The sequence below is a fragment of the Arvicola amphibius genome, chromosome 12, assembly GCF_903992535.2.
Source record: "Arvicola amphibius chromosome 12, mArvAmp1.2, whole genome shotgun sequence".
Classification (NCBI taxonomy): Eukaryota; Metazoa; Chordata; class Mammalia; order Rodentia; family Cricetidae; genus Arvicola; species Arvicola amphibius.
The window spans coordinates 39,957,445-39,971,963 of NC_052058.2; the positions used below are offsets into that span (position 1 = coordinate 39,957,445).

The window sequence follows — 14,519 nt, forward strand, 5'->3', positions numbered from 1 at the left end:
CAATTCTCAGCATCTATATGTATGTATCACAACCATCCACAATCCCAGTTCTAGAGAACCAAGAGGCATGTGCATGGTTCACATGCATGCATTCCAGTAGAACATTTATATACATATAACTAAAATAAACTTTAAAATGGATAAGGAATATTAACTAGGTTATCTTTGAAGTGGAAGGGATAGAATACCCTGGAAATGTCTGGCAACAGAAGCCTTAGATGATTTTGAACATGGCTAGCTCCTCTGCTCCTACCTCACTGAGATTCCAGATGAGATTACAATGGTTCAGAGGTCTTTCTCAGCCCCACTGATAGGGCTTTTGAGGACCATTATCCTAGGTGTAGCCGTGACATCAGGTAGGGGAACAGACCATTCCTGCCTCGTCATTCTGCTGGGCTTTCAGGCAGCTAGAGGTCTCTAGCCTACCACTTTTTAGTTTGGGGGCATCAAAAAGAAATCCTGATCAGAAATGGCCCACAGATGGAAAATGAAGCCAGGAGCCAGGGTGATCTCATGCTGGAATGAATGAGAACAGAACTAGGGCCTGTGCGTAGGAGGTTGTTCTCCTGGTGAAGGAGAACAACAGGTATGTAAGACAAAGCCATCAGGAGCAGCCGGGACACCAGGAACCTCAGGCCAAACAAAACTGAAAATTAAAAAAAGCCTCAGAGCCAAGAAGAAGGCATCTCATTCTGTGACAGGTCATAGAGATGGACTTTTATCCCCTACAATGGGGAAAACAGTGTGGTCTCTCTTTCTCCTAAGAGTTTTTCAGCATGGGAAGACATCCATGCACATTACTCTGAGATACTTTGTACTCTGTGGTAACCCTGCCTTTGGCCTGATTTTTACAGAGAACCCAAGCTAGGCAGGTAGTCACATTTTATTAGGATGTTGGCAACACACAGGTCTGAGCCATACCCCAGTGGCCAAGCTCCTGGTACAGTATTGTTCCCTCTGAGCCCCTAGAGACTCAGAACTCACAGACAACAAGACGCTTCTCTCCACAATTTTTGTCGTTCCATTGGCCATTGGTGAAGATCTCCACACAGTTCTCTGCTCCACCATTGTTGTTGGGCTCCCCGGGAGCCCAGTTAGTATAGACCAGAGCCTCTCCTGTGGGGTAAATGAACTTGCCCTCTGTGCGCTCATCTGTCATGCTCAGAAAGGCAGCTTTGTTGTAGGCTGTGATCAGCTGTTGTATGGCAGTGTTCTCAGCAGCAGAACGTGGGGAGGCCAGCTGGCCTCCAGCCTGCCTGCACACCACCTGGGCATCTGCAAAAGACTTTTCAGAGCCGCTCGTCCTGAAGATCTTGTTTCCAACGCTTCGGCCATCAGGGAAGATCGCAGCTGAAAGAGGAGTGAAGGTGAGCTGAAATGGGGGCAGCTCCCAGCTACAGTTCTGGGGCTGTGAGGAATTCCTGCTGGAGCTGAAGCCTCCTCCCAAGCTTCTCATGAAGGGTATTAGGGAACCAGAGGTGATGAAGCAAAGGCACACCATTCTGGAGGAGTCCTAGTTTCATGGTGTAACCCGTGAGTGGGTGCAATGTTCCCCCATTCACACGCAAGCCTACCGGAGCTTAAAGAAATTAAATACAAGGCCCCCAGTCTGACACCAAATCTCAGACACAGGCCGGGAGACGGCTCAATACATAAAGCTGTTGCTATGCACATATGAGTAATTGAGTCTGAATCCACCACACTCATAGAAAAGCTAGACATGGGGTAAGTCTGGAACCCCTAGCAGTGGAAGTGGAGGCGGGTAGAGCCTAGGGTGGTGTGGAGGGCCTCACTGACCAGCCAACCTTACTAAAACAGTAAGCACCAGGTTTAGTGAGATGAGAGATCCTGCCTCAACAAACAAACAAACAAACAGACAGACAAACAAACAAACAGACAAACAAACAAACAAACAAGACAAGGTGGAGGCTGAAAAGATGGTTCAGAGGTAAAGGGGTTTGCCTCTTGCTGCATAACCCGCTGACCAGAGTTCAATTCCTTGAACCTACATGAAGGTAGGAGGAGAGAATTGACTTCACAAAGCTGTCCTCTGACTTCCGGGTGAGCACCATGGTACACTTTGCCACATAAGGCACGCACGCACGCACGCACGCACGCACGCACGCACGCACGCGCGCGCGCGCGCACACACACACACACACACACACACACAATTAAACAAGATGAACCAATAAAAGGGTAAAGAACACTTGACATCAACCTCACACACACACAGTAAGAGAGGAGAGAGAGAGAGAGAGAGAGAGAGAGAGAGAGAGAGAGAGAGAGAGAGAGAGAGAGAGAGAGAGAGAGGGAGACCCTCAAAGGGAAACTCCAACTTTTCTTGTTTGGCCCAAGACATGTCAGTTGTTATGCAGAACTGAGCAACATTTTCTGGGGAATTACTCTGATTACTCTGAGAGTACAGGAGACATAGTTTGGCAGTCAGGGTCTTCACTGTGTGCTGGGGTTAGGAACAGTCAAGGAAAGAGTGGGGCACCTGAGAGTTGCGTCAAGTCCCAGGCTGGCCTCAGCCTCCTATCCTCGGAAGTACTGGAGAGAGGGTGAGGTACATCTGAGAGGTGTGTGTATTCAGAAAAACTGGGCGTGGGGTTAAGGGTGAAACTCAAATCAGAATCAAACCAACTGTTAATGACTACCCGAGGCAAGACAAAGTCACTTCCCTTGCCACTTCCTTGACTCTGAAGTGGCAGGTCACATCACAAAACTTCATCTGAGTAACACGTCACATCTGTTTTACTCAATGGGCCCCTATCCCTGTGGCTTTTGTACCCATGCATGGAAGTCTGCAAAGGACTCTCCAGGGCTCTGGAGAGGGCTTGTACTCTAGAGAGGTCCTACACTGTGAGGCTGCTCAGAGTCCAAGCTGTGCCCCGACACACTGTCCTTCTCTATCTGTAGAAGGATCTTGGGGAGGAGCCTCCATGGGCTCAGGATGGTACTTAGAGCAGCTCTGAACAGGTCGTGCAGTACTCATGTGCTGTCCCACAGGGTTTATGATCCTGGCTGAGCTTGCATGTGCCACACGGATATACCCACTCATCATCCAAAGCACATAGAAGGACCACATATCTGTCTTGTGTGTGCAAGTCTGTGTGTTCTTGTATCACACTTGGGGCTCATGTGTGTTGATGGATATTGATTGTGTGGCTCCAGTTGCAAGTCTAGCCCTGGACTTAGTTCCTGCTCATTCCCATCCTAGACCTAGAGCAAAGCTCAGCCAAATGAGTGACGCTAGCTCAAAAAGGACCAGAATGCATCACTGACAGATTTTGATTAGGTCCAGGAACTCACCTTTCTTATACTGAGAGAAGGAAGCTTCTAGATTCTGTAGTTGTCCTCTTAAGGCCTCCACCTGTTGATTCAGTGCAGCGCTATCTGTGGAAGAGGGAAAGGAGAGAAATGTAAAGCTTATGTTGCAAACCTAAGAACAACTTCATCCCAGGTTCAAGAAGAGGGAAAGGGTCAAGATGGGGAGCTTGCTAACTTCCACCAAGAGTTACATCTGTAGGAGCAGCTTCGAGCTGTGAATGGATTTTCTTTTTTTCTAAATATTGTTGTTTTTTTTGTGTGTGTGTGTGATGTACTGTATGTATGTTACGTGTGTATGCACATGTAATTCAAGAGTAATATTGGACATCTTCCTCCACCACCTACCATCTTATATATCGAGGCCGAGTCTCTCACTTGAACACCCTGCTTGATTATAGACTAGTCTAGCTAGCCAGTTAGCTCCAGGGATCACCCCTCTGCCCTTATAGGGCTGAGATTACAGGCAGACTGCCGTGGCCACCCACAATTTGGGGACCTGAACACCGGAACACATATCTGTATGGCTATCATTTCGCCTGGCTGATCTATCTCCCTGGTGTGTTTTTGTTTGTTTTCAAGACACGGTTTAATGTAGTCTAGGCTGACATGCAACTCAGTGATCCTCCTGTCTCAGCCTCCTGAGTACTAGGATTACAAGTATGATCCATGACACCCAACTTCTGCTCAGGGATTTCTTATGGTCCCTAAATTAGGCCCTGAACTTCAACTAAGTCTGAACCAGATGGCAAGCCAAAGCAGATGGCATCCTGCCACAGGAAATATCATAACAACCCTATTCTTGGAAAGAAGACTAGAAATACACACTGCTTATACATTTTTCACCCACTGGGTGGTTAGATACACAAGCCTGACCTATAAACCAGGAAGTCAGCTGTTGTCACCCATTTCCCATGGTCAGATAAAGAAATTACCAAGTTGCCTTCCCACATGACTTAGATAGTTAAGCCAGAACCTAATTGGCCCTCCACCTATCTGCTGACCTTAAGTTCCATTTACCACCTGTCCTAATAAGATGCTCATGCCTAGCTGAAGGATGCTATATCACAGTGAGGGGTCCCAGTACCTGAAGCTTCTGCTTTACCTGGAAGTCCACTGTCACCTTTGGCTCCTTTGTCCCCAGGAGGACCTCTGTCCCCCTTGAGTCCTGGGGGCCCTCTGGGTCCTGAAGCTCCCTGGGGACCCACAGCTCCTGTAGGGCCTGGAATCCAAGAAGAACTGGCTGAGCTGTGTGCCCATTTTCCACCATTTTCACCTCATTGGACATAGTCTATCCTAAACCCAGCTATGTATATTTCTCACATATAGGCTCCCCTAGAACCCAGACACATGCCCACTCTTTGTATGACTGTCCTTATGACACAGCAATCAACTTTGTATGTATATAATCCATGAAAAAGACTCCCCATGCCTTAAAGCAGTCCTCTCCCTACAGACAAGCAGTCCCAGAGACCTCGCATTCACCCTCCTTGGAAGCAGGGTGCTTCCACAGCCTAGCTTTGACTTAATTGGTGGGTTGAAGAGGGGATAGAGGCCCTGGCAGCTCTCAGGAGACACAGTAGAACTCCATTCAGCCTCCCATAGATTCATCACTTACCTGCTGCCCCATCATTCCCAGGGGCTCCTGGCTCACCAGGGGCGCCTCTTTCTCCCTTGGGGCCCACAGGGCCGTTTGCCCCCGCAGATCCTTGCATGCCTGGAGCACCTACATCTCCTGAGAAGGGAACGAACAGTGAGAAACACTGGGAAGAAGATGTTCAGTGTGCATGCTTTCCTCAGCAGGAGGCCTTTTCAGAGAACTGTGGGGTTAGGTAGAGAGTTGGGAACATTGTTCTTTGCTGCCTGGGGTTCCTCTGTGGAGGTTGATGGAGAAATTCTGTCAGCACAGTATGATGTGTGCACATCTTCACGGTGTTCGTACCCTGGGTTCCTCCTGGCAGTCTGACCGTGCCTCAGATCACACCTTGGGCCTCACTGTCGTTCCTCCTTTCTGCCTCACTGGCTAGACACACTTGTCACCTACCTTTTGGCCCAGCCTCTCCTTTAGGACCTGGTATGCCTTGAGGTCCTATGTCCCCCTGCTTCCCAGAGGGGCCTTCTCTCCCGGCTGGTCCAGGCACACCCGGAGGTCCTGGAGGTCCTGGCAGAAAAGGAACAGCTCTGTCAGTGACACGGACTCCTTTGGCAATGGGAGTGGATAAGATGAATGTCAGAGCAGAGGTCAAAGAGGCAATAGTCCATCCAGAAATGACACAGTGTCTTCCTCAGAGCATCCTCCTTCCCTATTCCTGGGACAGGTTCTGTGCCTGCCCCTTGCATTGCCTTGTGGTAGAAGCAGTAGCTGTAGGCACCAGATAAATACCATAACCCCTGGCTCACCACGTGGTCCAGAGTCTCCCTTTGGTCCAGGTTCTCCAGCAGAGCCATTGTCCCCCTTGGGTCCAACTGGACCTGCAGGGCCAGGCATCCCTGAGAGTCCCATACGTCCTGGCAAACCTATAGAAACAAAATAAATGAATCCTAAGTTAGTCCTAGGCTCAGGAGGGATCAATGTCTACAAGACAAAGTCTTTGGAAGTTCTTCAGCATGGACAGCCTATAGTCACACACCCTGGTCCTTTGGTGACCCACAAAATGAAAACCAGTGTCCCCACTTAGAAGAAACAAATGTCCTTGGCTTGGAGGTGAATTCAAGCAGAGCTTCCTTCTATGAAGCGCTCTTGCCCCTGCCCCAAGGCCACTGTGACAGCAGAAGGCATTTGGTCAGCACTGATTGATCATTGACCACAGGACAAGTGTGCAGATGTGTACATACATGTATATAACTGGGTGTGCATATGTGGGGGAGTGTATTGGGAGTGTGTGTCAGGAGAGCCAACTATTTTACCTTTTTGAATCTGAAATTGCACTACATAGATAACTTGTTTACTATAATAACAATAAACTTGCTATCTACTTGATCATTGTTTATTTGTGAAGAGCCTCAGATTCACAAGGGGTAAAAACTTAAAAATAAGAGTGCACAAAACCAAAAATCAATCAATCAAACAAACAAACAAACAAACAAACCGGGTGGTTTTGGTGCATGTCTTTAATCCCAGCACTCAGGAGGCAGAGGCAGGCAGATCTCTGTGAGTTTGAGGTCAGCCTGGTCTACAAGAGCTAGTTCCAGAACTGGCTTCAAGGCTACAGAGAAACCCTGTCTCGAAAAACAAAACAAAAAAAAAAATAGAGTGTAGCAAACTAAAGGGCCTCTGTGCAGTAAAGGAAATACCCAACAGAGTGCAGAGACAACTTACCAAGTAGGACAAAGAACTTGTCAAATATTCACATAGCAAAGCTTTAATAGCCAGAATATTTAAGGGATTAAGAAAAGCAACAATAAAAAGCAACTGATCTAATTTAAAAATGCACAGATTTTTTTTTCTCATTTTTTTATTCAAGATTTCCATCTCCTCCCCCTTCCCTCCCCTCCCTTCCACCCATACCCCCACTCCACCCCTCTCCAAAGACAAAGAGCCATCAGGGTTCCCTTCACTATGTTAAGTCCAAGGTCCTCCCAGCTCCCCCTAAGTCCAGGAAGGTGAGCAACCAAACTGACAAGGCTCACAGTGAGCCCGTCCATGCTGTAGGGTTCATGTTCACCGCCCCCAACCTAAGACAGGGCCCTGGGAACCCTATGACGGGTAATGGGGAGAAAAACCTGGTCCCCACTCGGCCTAAGACAAGAGCCCTCATCACAGGCCATCATTAAGGGCCAAAAAATAATTAATACTACCCATAAGACACCCCTCTGTTCCCAGGAGAGGATAGGAGACTCCACTCGAGAGAAGGGTCCTCCTTGCCCCAGTCCCTTCTCCTATAGGTCTGACTATGTGGTTAGATTCTGACCAGTGCTCTCCACTTATTAGCTGCCTTCCTTAATAAAAGGAAGGGGGATTTGTCAGGGACCATCTTCCCAAGGATGTTTACGGAGATCCCACCCCTCATCCCAAACTATCTTGAGAGCTATCCGTTAACGGAACCCACCCCTTACTCCAATGCTAATGGATCACATCTGTTAAAGGAACCCACCCCTTACTCCAATGTTAATGAATCACATGCTTTGGCTTACACCAGGTGCTGGCTGATGACCTTCAGTTACCTCGGCAGAGTTCCTGCCTACCCCTACCTCCACCCCATTCAAGGGTATATAAGCTGTAACTTTCACCCCAATAAACGGAGACCTTGACAATAGAAAAAAAAATGCACAGATTATCTGAGCAGAGTGCTCAGGAGAAGAAATAAAACGTCAGAAAGTAATTTAAAAAATGTCAATTTCAGTAGCCATCAAGGAAATGTAAATAAAAACTGCAATAAAATTGCATTTTGCCCCAGTTAGAATGGCTATTATAAAACAAAGCAAAATAAGCCACATGTTTTCCTAGCATTCAGGAAGAAGATCTGTGAGGCCAGTCTGGTATACATAGTGAGGTCCAGCCAGGGCTACAGTGAGAACGTGTCTCTAAATCCCCAAACCCCGTGTGTGTGTGTGTGTGTGTGTGTGTGTGTGTGTGTATTACACACAGAAACAACAATTGGTAGTGATGATATAGAGAAAAGGGAAGCTTTATATAGGAAAATGAATGAGTAAAGCTGTTGTAGAAAATTGTGTTAGGTTTTCTAAAGAAAAACTAGAGCTATAATTACCATATGATCCTACTATTCCTGGGAATATATTCAAGTGATATGCAATCAACAAATCAAACAGGTACCTGCACACCCATATTTGCTTCAGCATCATTCACCTCTGCTAAGATATGCCAACAGCCTAGATGCTTACTAATGGATGAATGGGTAAAGCATTATATATCCACAGTGGGATATTATCCAGGCATAAAGAAGAATCAAATCCTATCATTTTTAGAAAGTAGGTGGTTGTAAGGAACATCATATAAAGCCAGACACAGAAAGGCAAGTGTCCCATGTTCTGTTTTCTGTGGATACTAAATCATACACCAATGTGAATATGAAATAGTGATTAGTCAAAGCAGCTGGCAAGGGAGGGCACTGATTAGAGGGGTCAGGTTGGACTACTTTGCATGTGTGGTCTTCAAGAGACTCATAACAAACCATGGGACATGGGTAACTGTCGAAGAAGAGGAAGTGCAATATATCTCTCTCCTCACAGAGTACTGCCTAGCACACCATGTCCTCAGAGGAAACAGGACTAGAGGGGGTTTAAGAGACTAAACCCTATGTAGATTATTTTAGAGAGAAAACAGATGAAATCCCAGGTTTGAAGACTGCTCTCTGACAAGAGAGGCCTTCCCAGGGCAATAAGTGCAGGTGGGATGGGGCGTCTGTGAATTTTCTGTAAGAATTGGCCTTTGTATTTCTTCCCATGTGTGAAGTATTGGGGGTTACGTGACTGAGCCACATCACATATGTACCCAGCTAAGACAGACATACCTTGACTCAGGTGGAACATCTCCTAGTCTGAGGTCTCACTATAGTGACCCCGGATCTAATCCTTGGCCCCCTGCCACATCTCCTGCTCAAGAGTGTCTCTTCTTAAGCTCCAACTGACCTTTTCAACAAATTCTGGGCTTAAAAATCTACCCAATAGATTAGTCATCAAAAGTTCCTGGGGAGTGAGTGACTGGAATGGAGGAGCCAGAAAAATAAACAAGCCATTCTTTGCCTCAAGCTCTTCCTCTGCCTGTTGCCCAACCAAAGACCAGGAAAAATACGTGGGGAGAGCAGGATGCGGGGAGAAAAGGGATCTCCTAACACTCACTCTGGGGACGGGAAGGGAAGCGGGGGGAGAAAAGGAATCCCCTAACACTTAATCCATAGCTCCTTCTGGGATCAAGGGAGAAATGGGGATCTCTGAGAGAGCAAGCTGCCACTCTGAGTCCCTTTCCTCTTGTATGGTTCTCCCCGGTGGCTCTCAAACCCCAGCCCATTCACACATTTGCGTCTTACCTGAGACATATCTTCTCTTGCCCTTTACCCATGCAGCCTAGAGACAGTATTTATTCTAAGTGTCTGGTCTTTCTTCCAACTAAAAGCCAACTGGGGTATGAAACAAGGTACTTGAACCTATCAAAACTTCACCAACCCAGTCAGCAGGAAAATGGAACTTTACCCAGAAGACTCAATATAAAAGAAAATCTTTGGTTCCATCATTTGTCAAGGATCATTTGGTACGTGCTATTTATTCTCACTTGGAGATAGGCACACTGAGACTGTGGCACTGAGTAGGTGTCTCTGAGCGTCATGGTCACAGAAAGGCAGCTAGTAGTCAAGATCTCTCTAGTAAAGAAGTCTGTGTCCTTTCAATTTTAACATCCCCCACTTTATGTGTTAAAGAAGTTTGGTATGTTCCCTGTGGCTTTTGAAAGGATTAAATGGATTTTCAAGTGGGAACCCATCCAAGCACAGATTTGTACAAACAAAACAAAACAAACAAACAAAAAAAACCTATGAATTCCAGTCTTCCCTTGTAATGCCTTAGGCAGTTCCTGCCACTAAGATCTGTTTATAGGACTGTGGATGTATGTAGTGGAGTTTAAATATTAAAACTATCTGTCACCTAGGCACCATTTAATCAAAATGAATAATTGCTAACTGCTGGAACAGGGCCCAAGAGGTTAACCCCAATATCAGTGGTTTACTCATTCTTGGGACAAGAATCCAGAGATCCCAAGGGAGGCATCAGGTCAGCTGAGTGATGGGAGGAAACACATGTTGCATCCAAAAAGGACATGTGTTTGGCAGGTAGCCTGGACACCAGGGGAAAAGTCACTCCCTGGAAGGGAGAAGCCCACCTCCAAGTTTATCACAGAGCATCTGAGGTTGGGTCCCATTCCGGCCCCTCCCCCACCCCACCAGAATGAGCCCCCATCCCAGCTCTACCTGGATCACCCTTTTCGCCCCGAGGACCCTCTCTCCCATCCCGTCCATCACGGCCAGGCAGGCCATTCTCTGCGGGGCTGCACATGACAAGGGTGCAGGCGTTGGGTACTGATCTCTGCGAGAGGGTCTTCACTTCTGCTCCCCCATTCCCCGGGAGCTGCACGAGCAGGACAAGCATGGATAGGAGGTGCAGCATGGCCTGCAGGGATGAGAAGGTGAAAAGAGATGATGATGATGATTCTAGAATGTGTGTTAGGTAGTGACTGATGAGTCTGCAGGTGAGAAGTCTCCATGCCCACATCTTCATCTATGATGAGGGTCCAGAGCAGTAAGATAGTAAGACTCCAAAAGCAGTCTATGGAGGTGGGTACATATTCTGACTTTGAGGGAGTGAGTTGTTTGACTAGCACTCTGGTAGGGGTTGACAATACTGTCCATCTATCCCCTGGAGCCCTATGAGAATATTTCCTGTGTCTAATGGTCCTCACTGATGACTATCCTCATTCCTGGTACCCTTTCTCTCTGTCTGTATGCTAGAACAACTGTCTCAACTCAGTTGAGGCCACGTCAGCATCATCTCCCTTGCTACCTGGAATGGCACCAACAGCTCACAGCACTGGTCCATAAATATACCTGCATCTGAGTGCCTCTAGATGCTTGCACTGAGCTCAGACTGGAGTGTGGCTGCATGCTGGATGGACAATTTAGTATTCCTGGATGAGGCACCAAGTCCATGAGGAAGATTACAGAAGAAACACAGCTAAAGAGTTTTGGGGTGGTGGTGGCACACGCCTTTAATCCTAGAACTTGAGAGGCAGAGGCAGGCGAATCTCTGTGTTGGAAGCTAGCCTGATTTACAGAGCTAGTTCCAGGACAGTCAGGGCTACACAAAGAAACACTGTCTTGAAAAACAAAACAAAACAAAACAAAACAAAACAAAACAAGCAAGTTTCATAGATAGTAAGTTAACAGCTGGAGAGACCCAGAGATACCCAGAAGCCTACTGGACTATCTGAGAGGGATCCAGGGAAAGCCTTTGTGTGAGAAGGGGGCATTCTAGGTAGTCTATTCAGTTTGGAGAGCTGTTTGAGGAGGAGCCGAGAGAAGATATTAATAAAAGTATTCAGTCACTGTCTGAGAGGGCCTTAGTCTGGCTAAGAACTGGCTACAGGGTGCAAGACTTTGGTCACTCTCTACACAGGGTACCTGTGCCATCTTTCTCAAGAGCTTAACTTCCCAACATGACCAACACTTTTCAGTAGCGCCACAAGGCTAGAAACCATATATGTCTTCATGCCAGGGGACAGTCAAGATCCAAACTTTGATAACATCTTTCCTTTCAGAGAAGAAGGAGCCAGTGGGTAGCACACTGGCTGGGCACAAAGACAAAGGGGCCAGAACAATGAAGCGGTTCACCATAACCAAGGGCTGGGTACATAAATGCCAGGGCTTCCCCACCAGAGAGGCACTTCTCCACCTGCTGGTGGTTATGGGCTAAAACTTCTGTCCATTTCTCATTCACAATTTCCTCAGGTCTCCAGGGACTCCCTAGAAATGCCTTATTGAACTCACGGGCCCCTTCATTACCCTTGTTTTAGCAGAGGTTCTTTTATCAGTATTGAAAGATAAGCCCAAGTCAGAGAAAAGCCTCTGTTTCTTGACCTGGAGCCACCTTAACTTTAGGGTCCTGTGCTTCATTCTGAGGAAGAGTCAAGACAGAAGGCCTTCTGTTTTACCACCTGTTTGCTTGAGCATGAAGGAAGCCTGCAGGGAGCAGACCCACAGGCTTTCAGATCCGAGATAGGCAAGTTAGCTGGGAAGAGGATGGAGTGTGTAGAACCAGAGGGCAGAACGCCCAGTCTGTGTGCTTCCACAGTAAGAGTTCATTGAAGACAGTGGTTCTTCCTAATGCTAGGTGGCAGCGAATCAGAGACCCTGTGCAGTAAAGTTTGTTGTTTCATAGAGATTGAGGCTAAGAGAGAACTCCATTTGTCCCTGCTTCTGTGCTATTGACAGCATCCTGAGTTTAAAATCCCAGCCTAGTTCTGGTGTCCACTGTCTGGTGCTGTACACCTTTGATCCCAGCACTTTGGGAGGCAGAGGCAGGTGGATCTCTGTGAGATCGAGGACAGCCTGGTGTACAAAGCAAGTTCTAGGACAGCCAAGACTGTTACACAGAGAAACTCTGTCTCGGAAAACCAAAAGAAGAAAAAAGAAAAAAGAAATTAGGAACCAAGACAAGATTCCACCTGTATTCTCCATACCATCTGTGTAGGTCTGGGGAGACACTGCATAGTATTAATCCTTACTAACCCCACTCAGAAGACAAATCTTCCACCAAACCAAGGAAGGTGACCTAGGGAAAGAGGATATTTTACCCTCACTATGTCCTCCACCTCCAACCCCCACTCCTGATCCAGAACCTAAAACAAAACCTAGATTTCCCTTGCTCAAAATCAGTGGGATAAATAGCCCAGCTGGACAAAAGGGTATCTATAGCCTATAGGGAAAGGAAATGGGAGGCAGGGACACTCACAGATCGCTTCTTCTCGGCCCCACGAGCTCCAGGCAAATGAACCTCTGTTTGCCAGTCACCCACTATTTATTTATGCCAGCCCCTATAAGTAGAGCCGCCCAGCGTTGGTCTTCTGAGATAAGTCACACACACACACACACACACACACACACACACACACACACACACACTTTTTTCCTGTTGACTCACTCACACTTACCCCACCTACACTCTGGAAACCTGCCCCCAGTATACCCAACACTACGCACACCTGGCCCCTTAGTGCTGCACTGGCCAGGGACCTCTCTACCTTGTGGGAGTGAGGAGGCACCCCCAGCGTCTGGCTATTGGAGCCAGCGTCTAGGAATCTGATGTCCAGAGCCCATCCAGGTTGCACAATGGCCTACAATGATTGAAGAAAAAAGAAACCTTCATGTTCATATCTGTGTTTCTCCAAAGGTAGAATCCGCTGCTGTGTATACTCCCCCTTTCATTTCAAAAGCCTTACCTAGATATTGAGAAAGAGCTGGGAGCTGCTTGGCATAGCCAGAAAGGGCGGGGCAGACAAGGAGGCCGCAAAGGCAGCCACCTATGGGGACTGTAGTTCAGGCAGCTGCAGCTTGGAAGTGAACACTATAGGAGCTCACCACTTATCCTCCATGGTATAAACTTCCCTTAGCAAGTGGCATCTTGGTCCTTGTTCTTCTATCTTCCTAGCAAGTATTTGACTTGTACATTGCCCTGGTTGTTAGAGGGAAGCCTCAAAATCTTGTTATTTAGTGGTAACTCTTGACTTGGCAGCTCTTAACTTAAAGGTTCTATTGGAAGTTGTCAATTCTGCTGTCATTGCTATATTTGTTTTCAGATTCCCATGACTGAAAAATTTTTTCAAATCACCTTCCTCCCCTCCCCCCGCTGGCTTTTCAAGCTCCACATATCTCAAGGTCAAGGTGGCTTTATCTCCTGATCCTAGAGTTAGGGCAATATTTTTCTTTTGAATCAAAACTCCATTTGGATCTTTATTTCTTTAGGAGAAATCAAGAAATTACAACATACACAGCTGAAGGACACACACATAACCATGGAGACAGAAAGTCTGCCAGGACCATTTACTGCTGGCTACCACCTCTCTGGAAGGGAAAGGGACTCAGTACAGTTGACAGTGAAGACAATGATGATAGTATGTATCCACAGTACTAAGATTGTCAGTAATTCTCTGAAGGGCTTGGTTGTAGAAAAGCCCTTGCAGTGGGGACCAACTAACTCAATCCCTCCCACAGTCATTCTAGGCAAACTGTCCAGTGACTCTGAACTCCATGTTGGTCAGGAAGGTGCTCTATGGAAAGCAGCCACACTGTAAAAACCAAGGTGCCCTTTCCTCCAAACTTAAGTGCTGGTACTTAGACCCAGGAAGCTATTGAAAACTCCCAGAGAATGGTGTTGGCCTCCCCTTATCAGGTGCTGTCTCGGTCTGGGATTTTATTACCTCTGAGAACCTGGTCAGAGGCATCATTTTCCGCTTATTACCTAATTTGTTTTCTTTTACAATTCGTGGGCTTATGTGCTGTTCAGTGCCTACTCTACTTAGTTACCCCCCACGACATGCGGTTTGTAGGATGCATGTTTCCATGTCAGAAAATCAAAATGTAAGCCATGAAAAACAGAAGACGTCACGGTGTTGACTTTCTGACGTCAGTCCTAGCCAGGATGCGCTGAGAGGGGGCAAGGAGTGATTTTGTGGTGCTTTTGGCCAG

General features: G+C 47.0%; 1 protein-coding gene across 1 annotated transcript; it reads right to left on the reverse strand.

The window, feature by feature from the left end:
- Window positions 1-973: 973 nt before the first annotated feature.
- Sftpd (surfactant protein D) lies at window positions 974-12,833 on the reverse strand. The gene is made up of 8 exons (XM_038350099.1): window positions 12,787-12,833; window positions 10,251-10,449; window positions 5,731-5,847; window positions 5,375-5,491; window positions 4,949-5,065; window positions 4,436-4,552; window positions 3,316-3,399; window positions 974-1,350 (listed from the first exon to the last, which is right to left on the reverse strand). The coding sequence occupies exons 2-8, from the start codon at window positions 10,444-10,446 to the stop codon at window positions 974-976; spliced, it is 1,125 nt and encodes a 374-aa protein (XP_038206027.1). The 5' UTR covers window positions 10,447-10,449; window positions 12,787-12,833.
- Window positions 12,834-14,519: the final 1,686 nt, after the last annotated feature.